The sequence below is a fragment of the Clupea harengus genome, chromosome 1 (genome assembly GCF_900700415.2).
Source record: "Clupea harengus chromosome 1, Ch_v2.0.2, whole genome shotgun sequence".
In the NCBI taxonomy this organism is placed as follows: Eukaryota; Metazoa; Chordata; class Actinopteri; order Clupeiformes; family Clupeidae; genus Clupea; species Clupea harengus.
The window spans coordinates 27113762-27137586 of NC_045152.1; the positions used below are offsets into that span (position 1 = coordinate 27113762).

The following is a 23825-nucleotide window of genomic DNA, read 5'->3' on the forward strand; positions in this document are numbered from 1 at the left end:
TTCCTTCCTGCTTGCAGTGACCTCAGTGGCGACTATGGTGGGAAGACTTATCTGGAGTGGGCATGGTCTCAGCTGACGATGATGATGTGGCAGCAGCTCTCTTGTAACGACCTTGGTGACGACTTCGGAAAGCAGGCCTCTCTGAAATGGTTGTGGTCTCGACTGATGATGGCAGTACAAGAACCCTCTGAACTGTGGGTTGTGTTGAAGCTCTCTTGACTGGCGTTGCTGAGGTGGCAGGCCCTCTGGTCGATGGGTTGTCCTCACCAGCGGCACGAAGGGCCACGGCTTCAGTGCACAGAAGTAGCTGGGCTCTGGGCACATCTACTCTAGCCCCGTACCTGGCCAACAGGTCCAGTCTGATAATGCAAGCATCCTGGTGGCTGGATGGTGGACCGCTTGCATGCGATGGTCACTTGCAGAGACTTCTTCCCCTTTATCTGAGAACGTTCTCTGGTCACTGTGGCAATGCAAAGCTTTGTGGCCGCCCAGCCTGGTAGCTTTTGGCCATGTCCCCAACTTTTCTACCTAAACTGTTCTTTGACTCTTCGCCTTGTCTTAAGCACTTAAGAACAAGTCAAACTGATACATAATGGCAGGAGGGCAGGGATCCTGTACGCAGACACAACTCAGTCGGCAATGGTGGATAAAGATGCTAATACATAAGAGTAACTACACCAGGGCATTACACATAACACACTGACTCCTAATCGCTAACAGAATTACACACTGATATTAGAAGACATTTTTTTTTTTAGTACACATGCAAGAGATTATGGGGCAAACTTACATCATAGACACACAAGGAAGCACATAGCTTGTGGCATGTTTCAGTATTATGACTCACAAAAAAGCACCCCACACGTGGTATGTTTAAGTACTGTGACTGTTGTTCTGTCACACTGTCACTCTTACTTGATTTATTTTAATGATTTATTGTCTTTCCTGTTATTGTATATATAAATAAAGTTGCCTTGCCTTGCCTTGAGTTTAACACAAACTACTTCCACCATAACTACAAACTCCAACAATTATTTCCCACCATTTGCCCTTTTGTAGGCACACATTGTGAATATATAATTTTGTATTAATATTTTAATCAATATTTTTTAATGAAACGCAGGTGTACCATACCATATAGGCCTATGCTTATTATATTGTAAATATCAAGATAAAGGTGAAAATACAGGGTAGACTCTACAGCAGAGCTGAGCTGTGAGCCATCAAGACACTTGCTGTCTCAAATGCAGATTCTGCGCGGATGCAGAGTCCGTCCTCGGGAGTATCCAAGTTCGAACTCCCAAGAACGCGGTGATGACGTTACCGGAAAAGAAAATACACAACAAAGATGGCGTCCGCCGTGGAGGCAGTGTCGGTGAAACTACACGTGGGTAAAAAGGGAAAGGTAAATGCAGTAATTTCTCTTACAGTGTTTTATTTCCACACATACTTTGTTGTCGCACTGATATATGTACATCGTAGGCTTTCCCATCACGGGAACGTGTTAAAGTGTAAAGTCTATCCTACCTCAACCATCTAAGTTTGTAAGTTAGCTCGCTAGCTAGCGAACGTTATGCCTCTACTTGCATTTGCAATGTCTACAACCTGTTTTCAAACTTCTGCGAATGGTGTTTATTTCTTTTTGTATGACATATAAAACATAGAATATAAGGCCATATCTGTGTGCATGATAACGGCCCTGACTTAACCTGCTTGTCTGGCTATACTTCTTAACTCCATACTAGCCTCCGAAGCGCTACTGGGACAACCCTACAGAAAATGATGAAGACATTAACAAGAAGAGTCGACAAGATGAAGAAAGTGACTCGAATCAAGGAAACACCCCAGGGGTTTCCCTTAACAAGGAATTGGCAAAGGAGAGGCAAAATAAAAATGATCGGCAAGGCAAGATAGACCATATCTCCGGGGTAAGTTATTCTCTGTAGAAGGATTGCGGATGAGTAGTGTAGTGTTATCATGTCACAACGAGAAGCCTCTCCACAAGAAGACATTCCATGAACTCATGATTGAATTGTTCAAACTGAACTTTGTATTATAGGCAAAAGACCCTTTCCCTGGAGAAGCTCCAATTCCCCAGGAACGTCTGAAGAAGTTTCAGAGAGTAGAGAAGACCAAAGTGGTAGGTACATGTGTAATATTTGTGAGCAAAGTGTCAATGTTAAACGTTCTGTCCACTATAGAGGTTATGCCAATTTGATTCAGTCTCTTTTTCTTTTAACCTCTTTCTGTAGACATCTGGTTTGCGGACTAAGTTAAAAGAGGCCATACACCGTTCTGAAGCAGAATCAGAGCATGCTCAAAAACAGGCAGCCAGATTTGATGTCTTGCTCCCAGAGGATGCCGGGTAAGCTTGTGGCGATCTTGTGTTCATAATTGGATTTTCAGGCAGTCTACTTACCCACTGTTATGAAATTACTAAGCATTTCATGCAGCAGGTTGTATAGAAATGTCAGTAAATATTCTTGAAAGTTGAAGCAATTATTGAACACTTGTTTTTGAATGGGCTTGGTGCGTCCAGTTTCCTAGAGGGAGATGAGGGAGAGGATACCTGCACCATCTCTCAGGATGACATTGCAGATGCTGTGGACATCACTTCAGGAGCCAAGGTAAAAAAAAAACACCTGGCAAAAACATATGGTTTGCTTTGCCAAGACTGTGACACACCCATACATCCATGCCAGGGCTCGCAAAATCGCTCGCCCAACGTCCTGGAATTATCAAGTTTTACTATCGGGCTACCAAAATGTAAGAACACCCTGTCCAATTGTCCAATCACCAGAAATGATCCCCTTAGTGAAATAAAATGTCCTCTTTTTCTGCTCTTTTGATTTGCTATTTGGAGGTAGAACTTTGAGCACCGAACGAACGAGTTCTTGATCATGATGGTTTGTCCGCTAAGAAGTGTAGGCCTGCACTTTAATCGGAAAGGTACTAGTTGAGTTATCTGCCACACCAGCATTCCATACAAAATAATGCCCAAGAAAAGTTGTGAGTGCAGATGGTTTTACACATATCGGACAAATATTTATATCTTATAACTTAGCATTTACACAACAACATGAATTCGGATTTAGTTAAAGTTGAGTCCCTTTCGGCCTATCCATTTGTTTTTGCGCAAACAAATCGGCAGGATCCAGGGACTGCGCCGTGAGCGTATACTTAAACAGTACTTAAGATGCATCATGATATTTATGATTGTTGCAGTCTGTGCTTACATATTTTTTTGTATTGCTTTCTCAAATATGTCTACCTTTCAACATAAAAAAAAATTCTTTATTTATTTGGGAAAGTCTAATTAATTTTGGTCAACCCAAATTTGGAGAATGCCTGCCCAAAAGACTACCAGGGATTGATACATTTTGCGAGCCCTGCATGCACACTCATGATTTATTGTTGACAAATCTGGTGTGTGTGTGAGTGACATGATTTGCAGTGTTGTCTCCCTTGAAATAAACAGAGATCTGTGACTAACTTTCTTTATTTTTTCTTCCTTTGCAGTATTTTAACCTGAACCTATCTCAGTTTGGCCCATACAGACTAGACTATAACAAAGCTGGGAGGTAAGTTATGTTTTTGGGAAACAGGGATTGACTTCATTAGGTGTGTATATGCGTGTGTGTGTGTGTGTATGCGTGTGTGTGTGTGTATGCGTGTGTGTGTGTGTATGCGTGTGTGTGTGAGTGATTAAGCATTAATCCTAACTACAAACAAATTATGTATGCACAAATTAAGAGAATGTGATTTGATTTGTTTATTTTAGGCATCTCCTGTTGGGAGGGAAACGAGGTCACGTGACCTGCATAGAATGGCAAACAAAAAACTTGGTGTCAGAAATAAATGTCATGGAAACGGTCAACGATGTGAAGTGAGTGCCACTATCATATGCATGCTAGTGCATCCACATGTTTCCATCCTCATAGAGGCAAACTACATAAGCTCACACTGCTGATGAACACACACACACAGGGCTAATAATGTTTGTATGTATGTTGTAGGTAAGCAGTTAATGGTAACGTAATGTTAGTCACTTTGATGATGCACAGTTATCCCTTTTAGGCATTTAGTGTGTTTTCTGTGTATGTAAGAAAGAAAAGGAATTTGTCCGCCACAAATTCTGGTAATTGCCGCTGCATGCTTACACACCTCTGAATGAATCAGCCTACTGCCACCTGCTGTCTCTGCATAGCCATTTCCATGACGGCCAGTTCAGATAGTAAATATCTAGGTCAAGCCCAAATATGTATATATGTGTGCTTGTGAATTGTGGTGATGTTGGTGTGTTTAAATGAGAGACAGAGAGACTGTGTGGTATATTCTTGCTGTGGCTACATAAAACCATGTTTGCAAGCAAATCATACACACAATAAGGATGTGTGGTGGAGCACTTCCGCTCGGAGTTTGTTTATGTGCTGAGAGAGGGTGTGTGTGTTTTTGTTTCCTCAGGTGGCTACACAATGAAGAAATGTATGCTGTGGCCCAGAAAAAGTGGCTGTACATATACGACTCTAAAGGGGTGGAGCTTCACTGTATTCGCAAGTTTAATGACGTTCTCAGCATGCAGTTCCTGCCATACCACTTTCTCCTGGCCACAGCGGTAAGTTTTGTGTGTGTGTATGCGTGTGTGTGTGTGTATGCATGTGTGTGTGTGTGTATGCGTGTGTGTGTGTGTGAGTGATTAAGCATTAATCCTCACACTTCAACATTCCAATTTGGAAACTACAGTATATAGAATAAGAGCAGGTGTGTGCTCTTTGTGAGATATTGTGTTTGTGGGTGAGTAAACTGGGGTGTGTGCTCTTTGTGAGATATTGTGTGTGTGTTTGTGGGTGAGTAAACTGGGGTGTGTGCTCTTTGTGAGATATTGTGTGTGTGTTTGTGTGCTCTTTGTGAGATATTGTGTTTGTGGGTGAGTAAACTGGCGTGTGTTCTGCCCAGAGTGCCACCGGGTTCCTGCAGTATCTGGACGTGTCTGTGGGGAAGGAAGTGGCAGCCATCAATGCCAAGTTGGGTCGTCTCGGTGTGATGGCCCAAAATCCTCAGAATGCCATCATCCATCTGGGCCATCCCAATGGTATTGTCAGCCTCTGGTCACCCAATCAGAAGGAACCGCTCGTCAAGATGCTTTGTCACCAGGGTGGAGTCCGCTCGCTAGCCGTGGACAAGACGGGGACGTGAGTTCTGCGTGTGTGTGTGTGTGTGTGTGTGTGTGTGTGTGTGTGTGTGTGTGTGTGTGTGTGTGTGTGTGTGTGTGTGTGTGTGTGTGTGTGTGTGTGTGTGTGTGTGTGTGTGTGTGTGGTTTCTCATTCACACTTTTGTCTATACAAATGTCTTTGGTGTGTTTTAAAGGTACATGGTGACATCAGGTTTGGACAAGAAGCTGAAGGTTTATGACATCAGATTTTTTAAACCTCTGCAGTCCTACTTCCTGCCAGCAGGGGCCTCTTGTCTCTCCATCAGTCAGAAAGGCCTGCTGGCTGCTGCAACAGGAGATATTGTGCAGGTAACATATCCATACACCCATGTACACTCCTCCTGTTGGCATGTGTGTGTCTGTGTGAGTGTGAAGTGTTAAGAAATGCATACGTGTGTCCAACCTATAGAATCCCTGTGTGCTTTTCGACGCCTGAGTTTTTCACACACTCTCACAAGTAATTACTACGGTTATTGGCCACGCAAATCAGAATACAACTTAGTTCAGAGAAATCATGTCACATCATGAAACCAAGCCTTAATTGTATGTTTCAGCCTAGATACTAATAGGGATCAATCAGTGTGCCTACTGAGATCACCTTCAAGTACTCTCTTCTAGAGTGAAAGAGAGGGACAACTCACCTTTTCCACGCAGTCGACAGGTTTTTCTGTGCCAAAGGTCCCCACCTCTCTTAGGTATCGGACGTTCCGGATCACAGGCTGCTAATCTGACCGGTGTAGTGAGTCGAGGTGTGTAGCGGGCCGCGGAGCTTAACTCACTTCATTAACTGACGCAGAAGCGAGTTTTGTGGTATTTAAAAAGTACCCCAAGATTTAATGTCAAAGAGGTTAACAAGAATTTAAAGAAAAGAAAAAAAAACAACAAGACTCGGTCCCCAAGTCGTCAAGCTCTCAGCAAACAGTGTACAACCCACACAGCAAAAAAGAAGAGCTCTCTCTACATGCATTGAGCTCAGCTTTTTAACTGCAACTTGCTTCCGTCTTTTCATCACGGACTTCTCCTTATAAGGTCATTCCATCACACAATGTACTTTTGCCATATCAGGTTTTTTTTAACAGAGGTGTGATTCATCTATAGGCCGGCTTCTTACAGCCTGCGTCCTCCTCGCGGGCCCCAAAGGGTACACTTCCTGTGTTTAACCCACATCACAGTTTCACTTGAACTTTCACAGCTTACATCAGCATTGTTTCCTCACAAGCATTTGCACTGAAATTGTTTCCTTACACAATAAGCAATTTTCACTCTTGATCATAGCAATCGGCAGCAGATATAGATTTGTTAAACATCACTCAAGCAATTACACACACTATCATATGATTATAAGGCATGATTCAGACATTCTGCAATCATTGTAAAAGGCATATATTGGTTTAGATGATTATAAAGCATAGCTCCAGCAATTTCATAAAAGCATAAGTTTTTCATATGATTAATACATATTTCAAACAATCTCAGCAAAGCGTACATTTGTTAAATGAGTATGAGAATGGGATATGAGTGTGAATGTGAGTCTGAGAATGTATATGAATGTGAGCCTAACACGCGTACGGATCCATGTCGTGGCTGTCAGGTTCATTCTTTCGTGAGTCGTTCATCACCCGCCTCTTGGACCTGCCAGTCACGAGCCCCGGTGGTACCAGTCCTTTCCACACAACCCCCAGGGACTTCTCCGGACAAGGATTTGTCCGCAGGGCCTTTCTCTCCAACACAAAGTTCCATTTCACAGCAGTTACACATTCTCTGTCAGACCAATAATACTCATCCCATCCCGCCCGTACAATGTCATCAGCAGTGATAGGCACATGTTTATTTTTATTAACACATCTCCACCCCGCACCAGAAAAAATTCCCCACAAACAGTATGGATTTCCCCACGGACACCCAACAGTGTAATTCCCAACAAACTCCCCGTTTTGGCTTAATTGTGGAGGGGCCATATCTGCTCTCATCGCTGCCCAAAAAGACCCAGAGTCCTCGTGTTTGTATACACGCACCATCGCAGGTCTTACATCAGTAAATTCTAGGTGGGCTCTTCCTTTCCAACCCTTGTCAAAACTGTAAACCAGGCTGGAATTTTTCAACATTGCTTCCACTTTGCTCTTATTCCAACGTGCATTCAGCCACGGTATCGAGTGCTCCCCACCCAGTCTAATGTAATGGATCCCTCTCCAGTTTATTAATAGCCATCCACTCAAAACAAAGTTTTGATCTGATTTCCTGACCATTCCGAACAGTCACTCCGAGAAATTGCTTTCTCGTCTCATTCACGGGTTCAGAGACCCCTTTCACACTGGCTATCATACTTCTCCCATGCGAGACGAAATTAAAATCAGCAGCATGTCTTTGAGGCAGTCCCGGCTATTGGGTCGAGTATGCCTCGACTAGTTTGCATAATCACAGATGGTGCTGGCGCAATGGTAGCCTCCCCGTCTACAACCCTAGGTTCCCGGTTTTCCTCACCGGCCAGTGCGCCCGTCTCAACTGAGCTATTGGTTAAATTGCCTTCAGCGGGCATCGTGGTCGCCTCGGGATTAAATGGAGCCCCATTTTTTCCCTCGACCTCTCCCGCCTCTGGCTGAGTAAGAGTCACTTGTATGCCCCCTATGGGTTCCATCAATTCTGGAAGGGGTGGTTCCCCTTGTTGCGTCTCATTTTGCATTTCTTTTTCTTGCATAAGCGTTCGTGGCTCAGTGGTAGAGCACCCGCCTGTCCCACAGGGGGCCCGGGTTTCACTTCCGGCCAACGCATCAAATGAAGCTGGGTTTTTCAATGTGGCTATTGCAAGGCCTAACTGGAGCTGAGGTTCAGTGGTTACATCTAGGGTGGATGATCCTTCATCACTTCCCTTTTCCACTGTTTTCTCTATCTCACCAGGCTTAAGCCCCCATTCCACCTCTTCAGTTATCACTTCCATCCGGGTCATGGTACCAACCTTGTTCATTGTTAAAACTTCCCGATTCATCACACCAATCATTAACCCCGCTCTCGAGGACTAGAGCATCTTTATTTTCAGCCAGAAAATCATCTTTAATTTCATTAGATATAACTACAACAATTGGTTCTTCGTACAGTTTTCCTTTCATCAAACCATCATTTTTCTTTGCTTTGTTTTTCTTTGCTTTTCTTTGCTTTGCTTTGTTTTTTCACAAGTACTGGAAGCCCAGTGGTAGAACTCACATCTACTATTTGGGGGGTCCGGTTTCCACTCCCGGTCCACCTCCGGGGACAGTAGGCACCCGTTACATATGAGTTATTTGGTAATTTTCCTACGCCGGTTCCTATTACCGTGGTCACCTTGGGATTCAATGGTGTCACATCTTTTCCCTTCACCACTTCCGCCTTTAGCTGATTAGGATTTATTTTCATGTTTTCCAATTCTTTCATTGTGACTTGAAAATTGGGTATAAATTCTCTCATTTGCTTTGCACATTGTGCATTGCTAAACGCCTCAAAATCATCTGGAACTTCCCATTCCTTATTCTCACACTCGAGGACCAAAGCCTCCACATCATCACATAGAACCACATTTTTGGTATTGTCAGAATCATTTGATAAAACCTGTTCCACAGGCGAGTTATGCTCTGTTTCCATTGCATCCGTTCCATCTGGAACCAAAGCCTCCTTGTAGCTCTTTTTGTCATAAAAAGGAGCGTTGGGTTTAGGCTGATCATCAGGCTGGATGTTTCTGGTGTTCTTCCACATTCTTCCTTCTGCCTGTGACCAGTAAGGAGTGTAGTTATTTCTTTACAGTTGTTCATTCTGTCTTTTGACCAATAAATTGAGGTTGCACCCTCTCAAAATCAAAATCAAATATCAAATAAAAATAAAACACCTCAAATCAAATGTAACCACAAATTAAAATCATGCTATCCGTTCGTAAGAATTCCACTCAGATACGCTAGGTAAGTGGAGACCAACGGTACATCCACTGACAGTACTTCCAATGCTATTCCGGATCTCCCCGGTAAGCGTATCCATCTTAGGACATTTTTCCAAAGTATTCTAAGACATTTGCTAGAAAGCTAACACAGAATATAATCAGAACATAAACATAGTTGCCTACCAGAGCAGGCCAATTTAGAAACCCTGATTGTGGTGTAGAATCATTTGCCATGGTAATCTGTTCAAGTTCCTTTTCATTTATTGCATCCGCAGGTGGTTTGGTTGTCTTGCCTCTGTCTGTGTTAGACTTGCCAACCGCCCCCTGGGATCTTACACACACACACTCTCTCGAAGTGTATTATGAGAGGCCCTCTCTCACTTCAGTTTCCTGTGCCTCTTCAACAGGGGTTAACTTCCTCATTTTCATCACCTTCTTGCGTGCTCAACATTTTTACTTGTTTAACTCGCCAAATGGCTTTGGCTAGTATTCCTATTAGAATCCTTCCAAATAGGGGATACACAATGTATTGGGCAGTCACCCACAACACGCAAAAATCATAGGTGAAAATGTTTTATCAAACATTGTCTTAACCATGATATCAATCAATCAATCAATCCTCATCAATTTTATATAGCGCTCCTCTAAGTACCCGAAGGCGCTTTACAGAGTAGTCCAGTCATTCAGACACAGTCATACCGGTGGTGGTAAGCGGACATAGTCCACCACACTCCAGCCCATGTTAGTGTAGTTTTTACAGTGCATGCATTGCCCTGTATTGTTATTCCTTCGTTTTTTCTTATACTTATTATTATTCCTTGTACCAAACCTCTGCGCTTAATTCAGCTTGAACCGTTTACTTAGAAACTTTGTTCAAATCATGCCGACAACGCCCTTTATACTTTTTATTTTTGCACTTTATGCACTGGTATTTCCTTCAGGAATTGCATATTCTAGTTAGACTTACAAACAAACACATTTCTTTTTACATGTATTTCATGTTCTGTATTTCTTTTCATGTTAAATCATCAATTGTTTGTCTATTTCCCCTGCCTGGGGCTTAATAGACATTCTCTGTTTGTTGCTTCACGGACCAAATTTCTGCAACTTCTCCATTTCCCTCCACTTGGTCCTGTGAAGACAAACAGCTTACAAAACGTAACAAGAACAAAATAAAACATAAAACCAAAAACCCAACACAATTCAACTCAATTGAATTATTGAACCAATTCATTCAACTTAATTAAACTTAAAAAAAAACTCCAAACCTAAAATCAAAAAAAAAATATTAAATTAATTAACCCAATTCAATTGATCAATCCACTTCAATCAATCAAAACAAATGCCAGACTTGGTTACCTAAATTTCCCTCAGGATTAATAAAGTATCCCTTTATCTATCTATCAACCTGATAGTGTGCCCTCTGGAACTCCAGTGTCTTGCCTCTGTCTGTGTTAGACTTGCCAACCGCCCCCTGGGATCTTACACACACACACTCTCTCGAAGTGTATTATGAGAGGCCCTCTCTCACTTCAGTTTCCTGTGCCTCTTCAACAGGGGTTAACTTCCTCATTTTCATCACCTTCTTGCGTGCTCAACATTTTTACTTGTTTAACTCGCCAAATGGCTTTGGCTAGTATTCCTATTAGAATCCTTCCAAATAGGGGATACACAATGTATTGGGCAGTCACCCACAACACGCAAAAATCATAGGTGAAAATGTTTTATCAAACATTGTCTTAACAATGATATCAATCAATCAATCAATCCTCATCAATTTTATATAGCGCTCCTCTAAGTACCCGAAGGCGCTTTACAGAGTAGTCCAGTCATTCAGACACAGTCATACCGGTGGTGGTAAGCGGACATAGTCCACCACACTCCAGCCCATGTTAGTGTAGTTTTTACAGTGCATGCATTGCCCTGTATTGTTATTCCTTCGTTTTTTCTTATACTTATTATTCTTCCTTGTACCAAACCTCTGCGCTTAATTCAGCTTGAACCGTTTACTTAGAAACTTTGTTCAAATCATGCCGACAACGCCCTTTATACTTTTTATTTTTGCACTTTATGCACTGGTATTTCCTTCAGGAATTGCATATTCTAGTTAGACTTACAAACAAACACATTTCTTTTTACATGTATTTCATGTTCTGTATTTCTTTTCATGTTAAATCATCAATTGTTTGTCTATTTCCCCTGCCTGGGGCTTAATAGACATTCTCTGTTTGTTGCTTCACGGACCAAATTTCTGCAACTTCTCCATTTCCCTCCACTTGGTCCTGTGAAGACAAACAGCTTACAAAACGTAACAAGAACAAAATAAAACATAAAACCAAAAACCCAACACAATTCAACTCAATTGAATTATTGAACCAATTCATTCAACTTAATTAAACTTAAAAAAAAAACTCCAAACCTAAAATCAAAAAAAATATATTAAATTAATTAACCCAATTCAATTGATCAATCCACTTCAATCAATCAAAACAAATGCCAGACTTGGTTACCTAAATTTCCCTCAGGATTAATAAAGTATCCCTTTATCTATCTATCAACCTGATAGTGTGCCCTCTGGAACTCCAGTGGCTGCTTCCCCAATCAGAACCGAATCCTCCGCGCTCGCTGACACACTTGGTTATTAGTTCCACTAATAACTATCGTCCCCTAGACAAACACACAGCATTGGATGTGACATGATTCTCCTTTTTACACGATGGCAGAGAAAACAGTGACTCAAAACGAGGGTCCGGGTTTTACCTCGTTCCTATCACTGCCAAAGAAATCTCTGCTAATTTTACACTTAAGTGTGCAAGTACGGCAGGCCGAAGTCTTTTATCGATGCGTATCAGCTATCAACTATCCGGGATGCGCTGTATCTGGGAGGGATGTACTGCACCCGTGTGCTTCAAAATTATATAATCATATCCAACAGCAATTATAATATCTTTATCTAGTTTGTGTGGTTTTATCTATCCCTGAACGATTTTGTCTTTCTTCATTCCCCTTATATTTGCACATGCTTCACAAGTTCCTCTTATCGTCTTTTCCTCCCCAGAAAAGTGAAAAAATATATCTCATCAACAATCACTAATAATGAAAAATACAAATCCATGTTAGTAATAATAATAACAATAATAATGTTGCTATTAGTACCCCACTCCTGTTACTCTCCATTTCCATTAAATGTAAAACGTTTTTCATTGCCTCCGCGTGCTCCACTATTTTAAAAAGCCATCTGGCTCTCAGCGCCTCTGCCACTTCTGTTTTGTGGTTTAGGCACAGGCTCTCCGTGTTCAATACACTGGCTGTGTTAGTTTCAAACTGGTTTGTGCATAAATCTCCCTGTTGTAAAGTGCGATTATGCACTGTAAAACATCGGTCTTCTGGTTTAGTTCTATTTCTATTTTCGCCTGAATCCAGGCTTTGAATTAAATCAGTCGGTTAACATCTAATCCCATCAGATACAACACTCCCGGACTCATCAATAAGGGGAGGACACGGATCTTCTCCCTCCTCCCACTCTGACACAACATCGTCCATCGTCTGGGGGGTGTACGATCCTTCCTCAAAAATGGTTGGACTAGACCAAATTTAAGAAGCGCACCTTAATAGAACGCGAGTAGCTAATTCCGTTCCCCAAAGGTGCCTTTTCGGTCTAAACACTGGCCCTAGGCTTACCACGTATTTAGATCGTTCTTCTATTACCGGATAGGTGTACTTAATCGATTTCCTTATCTGGTGGTACGCCAGACTCTGATTAGGACCAGAAATCGGTTAGGTTCGTGCGTACGGTCTACTTATTACTCGCGATCATTAGCATTACCTCTCTACTAATGACCATTCATAGCCCCACGTTGGGCGCCATGTTAAGAAATGCATAAGTGTGGCACCGATAGATAAATATTGTGTGCTTTTCGACGCCCGAGCTTTTCACGCGCTCTCACAAGTAATTACTACGGTTATCTGCCACGCAAATCAGAATACAACTTAGTTCAGAGAAATCATGTCACATCATGAAACCAAGCCTTAATTGTATGTTTCAGCCTAGATACTAAAAGGGATCAATCAGTGTGCCTACTGAGATCACCTTCAAGTACTCTCTTCTAGAGTGAAAGAGAGGGACAACTCACCTGTTCCACGCAGTCGACAGGTTTTTCTGTGCCAAAGGTCCCCACCTCTCTTAGGTATCGGACGTTCCGGATCACAGGCTGCTAATCTGACCGGTGTAGTGAGGCGAGGTGTGTAGCGGGCCGCGGAGCTTAATTCCCTTCATTAACTGACGCAGAAGCGAGTTTTGTGGTATTTAAAAAGTACCCCAAGATTTAATGTCAAAGAGGTTAACAAGAATTTAAAGAAAAGAAAAAAAAACAACAAGACTCGGTCCCCAAGTCGTCAAGCTCTCAGCAAACAGTGTACAACCCACACAGCAAAAAAGAAGAGCTCTCTCTACATGCATTGAGCTCAGCTTTTTAACTGCAACTTGCTTCCGTCTTTTCATCACGGACTTCTCCTTATAAGGTCATTCCATCACACAATGTACTTTTGCCATATCAGGTTTTTTTTAACAGAGGTGTGATTCATCTATAGGCCGGCTTCTTACAGCCTGCGTCCTCCTCGCGGGCCCCAAAGGGTACACTTCCTGTGTTTAACCCACATCACAGTTTCACTTGAACATTCACAGCTTACATCAGCATTGTTTCCTCACAAGCATTTGCACTGAAATTGTTTCCTTACACAATAAGCAATTTTCACTCTTGATCATAGCAATCGGCAGCAGATATAGATTTGTTAAACATCACTCAAGCAATTACACACACTATCATATGATTATAAGGCATGATTCAGACATTCTGCAATCATTGTAAAAGGCATATATTGGTTTAGATGATTATAAAGCATAGCTCCAGCAATTTCATAAAAGCATAAGTTTTTCATATGATTAATACATATTTCAAACAATCTCAGCAAAGCGTACATTTGTTAAATGAGTATGAGAATGGGATATGAGTGTGAATGTGAGTCTGAGAATGTATATGAATGTGAGCCTAACACGCGTACGGATCCATGTCGTGGCTGTCAGGTTCATTCTTTCGTGAGTCGTTCATCAGAAGCTAACAAAATCTATATTCCTGTGTGTGTGTTCGTGTATGCAGGTATACAGAGATGTGTGGGGGACGCCTGTGACGAAGCCCTACATGGCCCACCGTGTGAGGGGAGGAGTCACAGGCTTGAGCTTCTGCCCTCATGAGGATGTACTGGGAGTAGGACACGCCGATGGATTCACCAGCATGATTGTACCAGGTCAGCATGCCTACACACACACACACACACACACACACACACACACAGCCTCATATCACAGACACAGGCTAGACACACACACATGGCTGTACTACAGAGATTCGTCTGCCTGGTCCTTAGGGGTCTCTATAGGAAATATAGCAATAGGCAGACACTCACTTCATCTCTTTTTCTGTGTGTGATGTAGGTGCGGGCGAGCCTAACTTCGACGCCATGGATGTGAACCCGTTGGCTGGCTTGAAGCAGCGGCGTGAGTGGGAGGTCAAGGCTCTGCTGGAGAAGGTCCAGCCCGAGCTCATTTGTCTGGACCCGACGCAGCTGGGTAGAGTGGACCGGTCCTCCTGGGAGCAGAGGCACGAGGAGCGCGTGAAGGTTCTGGTGAGGAGCTCAGTACAGTAGAATGTCAGCGACGGTGGCAGTATAGTTTGGGACACTTCCTACGCTACGCATGGAACTGTGTGACTAAATGAGTGTGGATAGAATAAGTATACTGTGTATTTTTGTCTTTCTGTAGTAGAAAACATGATTTTGGACTTGGTGGAATCATAGTTACTTGGCCTATTTTCACCAGAAGTTCTTTGCGCACCAGCTGTTTTTGCTCATCTTCTGACATAATCACTATTGCTTTAACCATTGTACCCTGCAATTAAGCGTGTTTACATATTGTGTGTGAACAGGGTTATGACCCGTTGGCTCATGAGAAGTTCACACCTCGGAATAAGAAGAAGGGCCGAAGCTCAAGCGGCGCTGTGGAGAGGAGGAAAAAGAAGGTTGCTCACGAAGATCAGAGGGTAAGACAAACACACACACACAATTGCTACTGTACGGTCCTCTGTTCTAGCACTGCAGGGTTTAGAAAAAGAGATTTGTTCTTCATTACCCGTTTGTCATTTCTTCAGGATGTGATTCGGAAAACCGTGGAGGAGAACATGGGAAAGGAGAAGGAGCTGAAGGAGAAGGAAACGGCTTCTCTGTCTGCTCAAGGACAGAAGTCGGCACTGGACAGGTTCAAAAAGTGAGAAAGGGCAACACTGGAGAGAGGATAACACCCTGTATGGCAGGAAGAACATGCCCTCAAGGGTGAGAGGGGCCTGGCCATCATGTGCACCAGTCCCTGGGCTGTTTGGACTGAAATGGACAAAGAAACTGTGACAAACAAATACACATTTATAATTTTGGAAGGATTTGTGTTCATGGCTGAGAAACACCTCTTCAGTGCGAGTTCAGAAATATAGTGTTGTCCTGTCTGCGTTGACCACATAATACCAATACAACTGTCCAAGGTTGTTTGTATAGGTTGGTTGAACTAAACAAACAAAACATTCAGCAAATTTAGTGTGTAAGCCTCTGCCATTGTTTTTGAGTTGTTAAACTCGTTAAACTGTCTTTTTCAACCTGACATTGTGAGCACCTGAAGGGCTATCTGTCAAAGCTGGAGAGAAAAAAACACGTAAAGATAGACCAGTGATGTGGACCATTTCAGGATACATATGAGTGTGATCAGTTTTGATGATAAAAGGCTCATTTCTAAAGAGTGCATAGGGATGAATTAAAAATATCTTTTTTGGACCTGCATTTGAATATTTGTTGATTCTACAACAAACCCTCCATACTGCACATCACGATGTGCTATGCGCTCACCAGTGGCTGCTTGCACACCTTTCCAGCCTAGTGAAAAATGTGACCTTGGCTTTTAGGCTAAGGAGTGGATGAACAAAAGCAAAATGGCAACTAAATGCCTTCAGTAACTGTTCAGGAGCATGATAATTTCTCGATCAACAAATTTCCATCTATTTTCTGGTTTCCTTCTCCACCAAGCTGTCCCTCCAAGTACACTCAAGCTAGCACATATTCCCATTTGAGAAACCATGGTTTTCAGGCGTGGCTACACAGCCACTCAACATTAGTATTTGATGATTTTTAATTGTATTCGTTTTGTAAATTATTTCTTTTCAGAACAAAGTGTTAAAAAAAAAACATTTATTTCCCCATTTTGCACCAGGCCACTCTGAATCTTCCTTTGTAGCTTCAAGGGCTTTTTTTTTTTTTTTTTCTAATCCCGTACACTTTTTGTCAAATTCAACAAATTGCTCCTCGTGGTCCTCTGTCTGCCCGCCCGCTCAGGTGTTTGTGCACAGCACTGGCTCTGTAAATGGGAAACAAACATAGTGGCTCCGCCTAAGCCAAATATCAACAGCCTTTCACAAAACCGAATCACAGACTACATCTTTGAGTGGGAGGTTGTTGCTTGACAGACTCTGACTGCTGAGGTCACTATATAAGTGACTATGAGGTCCAAGCTCCAGTGAGGACCAATCCCCCCACAGAAAACAGATGAGAAGAAATACATTTGAACTATATCTGCTGATAAAGCAGCAAATGTTGTGATCCAGCTGAGCTTCACTAGTTCTAGTAAGAATTATTTCTACATTACTTCCTTCATTATATTTAATTATTATTTTTTTTTTACACTTTTGTCTGCAGAATAATTTCTCCTTCAGTCCTGCACTCCTTTATTAGGCTGTTTGCTTTTTTCTTTGAGCGACCTTTAATCCCGAAGGCATCTCCTTTCAACTACACCTTTAGTCGCACTGAGTATGCCAAATAAAACAATAACAAAACAATGAAGGTAAAAGAATATTGAGTTATTTTTCAAGCTAAAGTAACAGCGAGATCGAAATGTGTGTTAGTCTGAATTTAGATAAAGAAGTGAAGATGACGAAAGGATATTTTAAGATGAGTGTTTAATAGCGCCATAGCGTTGTCAGTGCATACACTGTGTGTTCAGGAAGAATGAAACTGGTTCCAATTCTCCAAGTGCTCAAGCACCAGACATTACCTTTAATATTATATTATGTCAACACTGGAATTAGCTTTTCACTTGTTTCCCTTAGGTGCATGTTTTCACTCATTGCAACTGAGTGGTAATGTATGCTGCCACCAAAAAAAATTGAATACTGTACACGAATATGCAAATAATGAACCACAATTCCACATAACCACAGTTTTGAGAGGATGTGGAGATAGGGATGCTCTCTGCCTGGGTATTTCAGTAATTTTGTTAAACAACATGCTGCACCTTGACCATCCCCAATGGTACCCAGACAGTGAAATGATTTACATGTTGCTTAGGGTGAGAATAGCTGTTCCCATTTATAATTTGACCACTTGGGGTATATACATGAATAAAGTCATCCTGATCAAAGTGAGAAACCTGAAGCCCATCACCCTTTTTCTCAACAGACTTTTTAACACCATTCAGCTATGAGCAAATCTGAGGTGGTGACAATTTAGCAGATTATTCAGGCATAGTTTAGTGCTGAACCATCCAATCCAACACAGACATACAACTGTAAACATACTGTTGGATAATGTGAAAGTGGTTGAGAGAAGTGAGGTGAGACATTGGCTTTATTTTAAAGTTTTATTATCTTTTTATGAAGTCATTTTTTTTTATGTTTTAACAACATTTCAGCCTTCCCTAATCATGTGAATGCACTCACACCTAACAGTTGAGAAAGTAAAACATTTAATCCACATTTTCACATTCAGTTGCTTCAAACTATTTTAATGCATAAGCCAATTAGAACGGTTTCTATTTACCTTACCCAGTGCTGCTAACTAATACTTCCATGCTTTCCCCCACAAACCCTCTCTATTTACACTTGTGACCTCACAAAGACACATAGATATCCATAGATCATTGGATCAAACAACCCCCAGGTAAAAAGAGGCATTTCACACATTGTCAAGGCTCCTTGAACCATTCTGAAAAAAATATAGTGCATTTGTGACGACTGTTCCTCACACCCTGGACAGTGCTACATTGTCTTAAATAAAATACTGCATTACTCATTACATATACAGTATAAATGTCTGCTTACGTAAGCAGTGGACGTCCATAGTAACTGACATCGATAAAGTGTATGCACTGTTGAGACCATTCCTTTTGATCAAAAATGTTCTACGTGGCTCAGATCTGTTCCCCCCACAATACATTGCAATGATGTATGATAACATTTCTTTAGCACTAAACAAGCATGAAACCCTAATAAAAATGGAATGCAAAACACTTGGAAAGGTTTCAACCTTCTGAATCTACAGGAACATACATCTAACAAGGAAAGGCTTTGGGTGACTCAAATTCCACTGAGTTGATTTCCTACCCATGACCCCACATTTGCCACAGTATTGTGCATAGCCTTCTTGACTGAAACCATTACTGTTCAGATAAGCAAATTCATTTTGAATCACCTTTTCTTCTGGCATAGTGCATATAGGTCACAGAGACTTCAATAGTAATGCCTTTGCAGACCCTGTTTTGGCTTAATTTAACAAAAAAATGTAGTAATATACATTCAAAGCAGGAATGTTAAGCTGTAAAACTGAATTTGAATTGTCATACTACACAGTGATTTTTCAATGCTACTGCTTGGTTTGTGCTTATGCCTTAAGTATCTTTCACCTGTTATGTGTATTGTTCATCTTGTCTTATGCAATACTGTAGGTATAAACTGTGTATAGTTAGTGCATCTATTTGTGTGTAATAGTGTTTGTGTGTGTGTGGGTGTCATGTGATGTAAACTGCCCCCATTTCCTGTCAGTCTTTCCTTTGGCACCCTAACAGCGGCTCTCATTCTCCTCAGAAAGCAGCCTATGACCCTATCAGTGTCCCTAGCAGTGCTCGTACCTTACAGACCCCAAGAGAGGCTCGTGTGCCCAACCAAGAGCAGGGGGGCGAGGTGTGGGCATCTGCCCAGAAGCGGACCATCTCTGATGGCATGACATGATGCACTGACACCATGGCCTGGTAGCAGCAGCGGCCGTAAGGCACAGCTGGCCCCCCTGAGAAGAGCGGGCTATGTGTGGGTATGATGCCCGCTGCATGAGCACTCAAGCCAACAAACACATCCTCAGGGGGCAGAGGGTGTGGCAGGGGGGTGGCTGCAGCTGCCAGAGAGAGCTTGAGGAGGGCAGGACGTGAGAGCACATAGGCGGTCCCACTGCAGTAGTCTGGGAACACAGCACCAGCGTAGGCCTGGGTGGGCATAAAGTGCTTACTGGAAGGATTGCGGTCAGGCCTCACATGCAGGTGGACGCGGCCTAGATAAAGGTCTGCTGGCTGACCGTCTGGTGTCTGCAGAGGAGGTTGGCTGTGGTCCAGGAAGCGCAGAAGAGCAGGTGGATTGAAGAGTACGTCGTCATCCACCTTGGCCACAAAGCGTGCTTGAGAGCAAAACCGGCGTACCCAACCAAGCATGGCCAGAGTCTTCAGGGTTAGATTGCCATAGGTGTCCTGGAAGCGGCCCTGGACTAGGTCCCCATGCTCTCGTGCTTCCACCACAAGCAGTTTGCCCATGGTGGGGTTTGCTGGCATGCCCACCATGAAGAGGGTGAGTACCCGCTTACCACGGACCTCCAGCTCGCCTGCCCATGTGTCCCGGATGGCCTGTCGTGCCCTCTGATTGGATGGGGCTGTTGTCACCATGATGATGAGATAAGGCTTGGCACGCTGACACACCAGGGGGCTGGGCATCAGCAGGTACTCCTCTGGCCGTGTGGGTGGCATACTCTGAGGTAAAAGCCCCCCCTGAGTTGGTCCTTTGACAAACCCTGTCATTCCTCGTGACGTTGCCCACAGCTCAATGCTGTCGATGAAGAGTAGTGCCAGGAGGGAGGCGCCTGTGATGCCTACACAGAGAGCAGGCATCACCCCAAACCTGCCATTGCGTTTGCCAAAACGACTTTTGCAGCTCCATAATCCCCGACCAACCATTGATCCTCAACCAGTGGCACAGATTTGACAAGCAGCTCCTACCATGCACCAACCTCTCTTTATCACTTCACAGGTCTTTTCAGTCACTTTAACTCCAACTCCACTCTGTCATCATGTTGATAAGTATTATTTTCAAGACGTGCAGTGTTGTGGTTAGAGGTCCACTCGGCAGGGCACCAGAGGTGTTTGCCTGAAGATGCCAGAGGATGTGTCCACCTTTACCCTCAACGCTGGCGGTTCTCTCAGGCACAGACAGCCCCACACAGTGACAAATTGGTTGCCTGGAAAAGGGGAGTATATATTGACTTTTACAATCTCATTGTCACGCCTCTATTTCAAATGACCTGATTTAAATGGTATGAACAGAATTTGTGTGTGAATCTATGATGCCTTTGTAGCAGTTGTCTGTTATCGGTTTCACTTTTAAACATTGCTAATTCAAACATGCCATTTAAATGTAGCATACCACTTGGCTGACGACATAAAGACGACATTGGTAGAGGTGTTAGTCCAACAATTGCCATTTGTGTCACGCCTATGTTTCAAAATATCAATAGGTACAGATAGCCTTTCAATGCCCCAGTTTAAGCAGCAAAGGATCGAACACAGCTTCATTTTAATATGGGTTGGTCTGATAAACAACACAGCCTATTGTTTACACTAGGGCCTAGAAATAGCTCACAAAATTTGGATAATGACAGCACGGGTGATGCCGTTATGTCTGCTAGCTTTCATGAGAGGTTTTGGTAGGCTCCTTCACAACACGCATACCGGTTAATTTCGTTTGATATAACGTTGCATGTTTAACGTCACACTAAGCATGAGTATGCATTAGGCTATCGCCAGTCTACTCTTTCAACTAATAAAATGCAATAACGTGATGGTAGTGATTGCTCTTAAAAGATAGAACCCCTATCTCGACAATTTCAACTCATCTTGGGTTACATTACAAATTACCTTATATCGAGGTACCAGGCCGTGTTCGCGCATCCCTGTGAACCTTCGATGCTTTCTGTTGTTGGTCGGGACGTGAAACTGAAGGCTATTCGCTGCTGCTGAAGAGAGACACCGTTTTATCTGAATGTTTCCGCGCAATCATGTCCTCGGGCAGCGTAGCACAGCCAGCGAAGAATTAGAGACGAGCGGAAAAGCTATGGTCTCCAGTTAACCGTTACACGCTTCCGTTTACTTCATTCGTCATTTAACTCTCAATCCACCCCATTTTAACTGCTACAGTGCTTTTACGTTATAACAAAGCATTCTGTCCCCGAAAAAGAGATTACAAATAAAAAACCTGGCAAATGTAGTGCCTGTTTCCACTTAAATAATAAGCTATAATTTCACAAAACTGTACACATACAACACAGTCAACCGCACAAGAGTTAGGACTATAGGAGCTAGTTGCAGAAAGCATTGGGTCTTTCTTTATTTCTGCAATATTGTAGTCTATTTTTGCATATTTGTCACACTTAAATGTTTTATATCGTCATAGTTGCAAGCTATTCATTTTTAAATCAAGCTCCAAATATGGATTTCATAACACATTTTCAAACACTAAACATAGTATTAATAAAATGGTGTATGCATATAAATCACGCTGTATACCATAGCCTAAAAACTGATAGTAAAAGCTACTCTGTTCAGGATATGTAGGTTACATGTGATGCTTATCATCATCTCACTTTATGTGGGACAGCACACAGAGGGTGTATGATGTCAGGGGGCACAAGCAGACGTAACAGGTCAAATGTAGTAGGTTACAGATACCCTGTTAAAAATGTAATAAGAAATGTAACTACTTTACTTACTTCATCAAAGTAATGTAACTTATTGCATTTGATTACTTTCGATTCCTTTTTGATTGGCAGACAAGAGTTGAATATTCAAACAAGAGAACCAATCAAAAACAATGTTTAAAATTTGAGTGCAGTCTACTGCCAAATGAATGGAGCCTGTCTAGACAGCGAAAAAGATGTAAAGCAACAGAATGAATGGTATATTCTACATATAAGCTTCTACCGAAAATAATATATTCAGATGTAACCCCTTAAATCACCAACATTTAGATTAGTAACGGCAATTTAATTACATATTTTTCTCAGTAGGCCTAACTATAATGGATAACTGCATTTATTTTGTAATTTAATTTGTACTAGTTACTAACCAGCCTTGTAGGCCAATAAGGCTATGCATTTTATGTATTCAATTTTATAATTTTAATTATAATTATTATTATTTTATTTATTTATTTTTGCACTATATCTGAGTTATGCTTCTTTGATGTCTATTTTTATGTGCATGTAATTTCTTTGTGCACGTTATGTATTTGCTGTAAAGCACTTTGAGCTGCATTGAGCTTTTGCATGAAAGGTGCTATATAAATAAATAATAAATAATAAAGTTTTATTATTATTATTGTATTATAAAATCTAATGCCAATGGTTGTATATTGAGTGTTTTAGGCATCAGGGCATCAGAATCATGTGACTCTTAAATAAGTGTCTGTCACAGACCGACAGACATGTGGTTTGTGGTTCATGAATAATGACAAATAAACACACGTGTTGGTATATTTAAAAATATACGTTATTTATTGTTTATGAATGAGTTATAAACGCCTCGACTTTAACTAAAATGTTCCCCAAACTCTTCAACAATTCAAGCAGATGAAGCTTTGGAGCAGTTCAATTTCCTAATTTCCGTAAATCTGGGCCTTTATGAAACCTCAGAAGAAACTGGAATTCTCCCACGAAAGACGACGGATTTAATTAGGCCTATATCGGCCCTGTTAACCTGATAGATGGTTTAAACCTTGATGGCTATATTTGTGTGGCAAGGCAAATAATGACATGTATTATAGGAAAAGTCATACTTTTATGAACTAAAAATGACAGATACTTTGAGTAGCTTTAATCACAATAACACCATGCACACCTCAAGATCCGCCAATCAGCGCTTCATTCTCAAAGGTAGATTGAGCACTGACGTCAGCACTGTCTGACTCGAACCGCTCTGGCTCTGCTGCTGTGTGTGCACGAGGACAGAGAAAAAAGGGGTAGGAGCGCGCGAGAGAGAGGAAGAAGAAAAAACGTCCCAGCACGCTGGCAGAACGGGGTCACGAACTATGACCTTTCACAGATGAGAAACATAAACAAATACTTTTCATTTAACCGACTTCCAAATTCTACGTCGTTTAATCTTACAGGTAAGATGTTTATCGACTTTGAGCAGAGCTCCTTTGTAATCGAATTGTGTTCGCAAGAAAAACGAGGTTTATTACTCTGGCTAGCAGGCTACATTGCTATTCTTGTGAGACAGCCCGGAAAACTCAGGCCGGGAAGGCTCTGAGACGCTAGGACTGCTGTCAGAATGGCTCAATTTTTCGACAACAACGTTCATGTTTTTATCAAATGGCCATCGCTGATTTCCTCAAGGTATCTACACGCAGCTCGACCGTGCCATTACTCACTACAGTCAAAATCATGCGAAAATTCTGATGAACAACAAAGAGCTGCCACGAACGCTACTTATTAGCTTGGCGGCTAACAGGATAGCCCTCTTTTTGCTGTCTATGGGCTAGCCTAGCCTTCGCGCAGATGAACCCGACCCTTTTACCTTTGCCATCTCGGGGA

The 23825-nt window shown here is 42.2% G+C and overlaps 3 protein-coding genes across 4 annotated transcripts in view; 2 read left to right on the top strand and 1 right to left on the bottom strand.

The window, feature by feature from the left end:
* Window positions 1-1274: 1274 nt before the first annotated feature.
* Window positions 1275-15992, top strand: wdr46 (WD repeat domain 46). The gene is made up of 14 exons (XM_012838772.3): window positions 1275-1405; window positions 1746-1928; window positions 2060-2140; window positions 2253-2365; window positions 2540-2627; window positions 3520-3581; window positions 3782-3886; window positions 4465-4615; window positions 4957-5192; window positions 5368-5521; window positions 14270-14417; window positions 14605-14795; window positions 15095-15208; window positions 15317-15992. Exons 1-14 carry the CDS (start codon window positions 1349-1351, stop codon window positions 15434-15436), a joined length of 1803 nt encoding a protein of 600 aa, XP_012694226.1. The 5' UTR covers window positions 1275-1348; the 3' UTR covers window positions 15437-15992.
* Window positions 15993-17827: 1835 nt separating this feature from the next.
* b3galt4 (UDP-Gal:betaGlcNAc beta 1,3-galactosyltransferase, polypeptide 4) lies at window positions 17828-21662 on the bottom strand. The gene is made up of 2 exons (XM_031574150.2): window positions 21151-21662; window positions 17828-20474 (listed from the first exon to the last, which is right to left on the bottom strand). The coding sequence occupies exon 2, from the start codon at window positions 20191-20193 to the stop codon at window positions 19072-19074; it is 1122 nt and encodes a 373-aa protein (XP_031430010.1). The 5' UTR covers window positions 20194-20474; window positions 21151-21662; the 3' UTR covers window positions 17828-19071.
* Window positions 21663-23165: 1503 nt separating this feature from the next.
* The window catches only part of nr2c2 (nuclear receptor subfamily 2, group C, member 2), an 11080-nt gene continuing 10420 nt past the window's right edge, over window positions 23166-23825 (top strand). The window contains exon 1 of one of the 2 annotated variants that reach the window (XM_012838773.3): window positions 23166-23398. The gene's annotated coding sequence lies outside the window, so the exon portion shown is untranslated. Of the gene's footprint in view, window positions 23399-23446; window positions 23628-23825 lie in introns of those variants that run through there. The other variant, XM_031574160.2, reaches the window with a different exon arrangement.

Excerpts from the sequence above, each read along its gene's own strand:
- wdr46 (XM_012838772.3), top strand. The coding sequence starts at position 1,349 with ATGGCGTCCGCCGTGGAGGCAGTGTCGGTGAAACTACACGTGGGTAAA. Across the intron at positions 1,406-1,745 it reads ACGTGGGTAAAAAGGGAAAG|CCTCCGAAGCGCTACTGGGA; the intron begins GTAAATGCAGTA and ends ACTCCATACTAG. Across the intron at positions 3,582-3,781 it reads GACTATAACAAAGCTGGGAG|GCATCTCCTGTTGGGAGGGA; the intron begins GTAAGTTATGTT and ends TGTTTATTTTAG.
- b3galt4 (XM_031574150.2), bottom strand. The coding sequence starts at position 20,193 with ATGGTTGGTCGGGGATTATGGAGCTGCAAAAGTCGTTTTGGCAAACGC.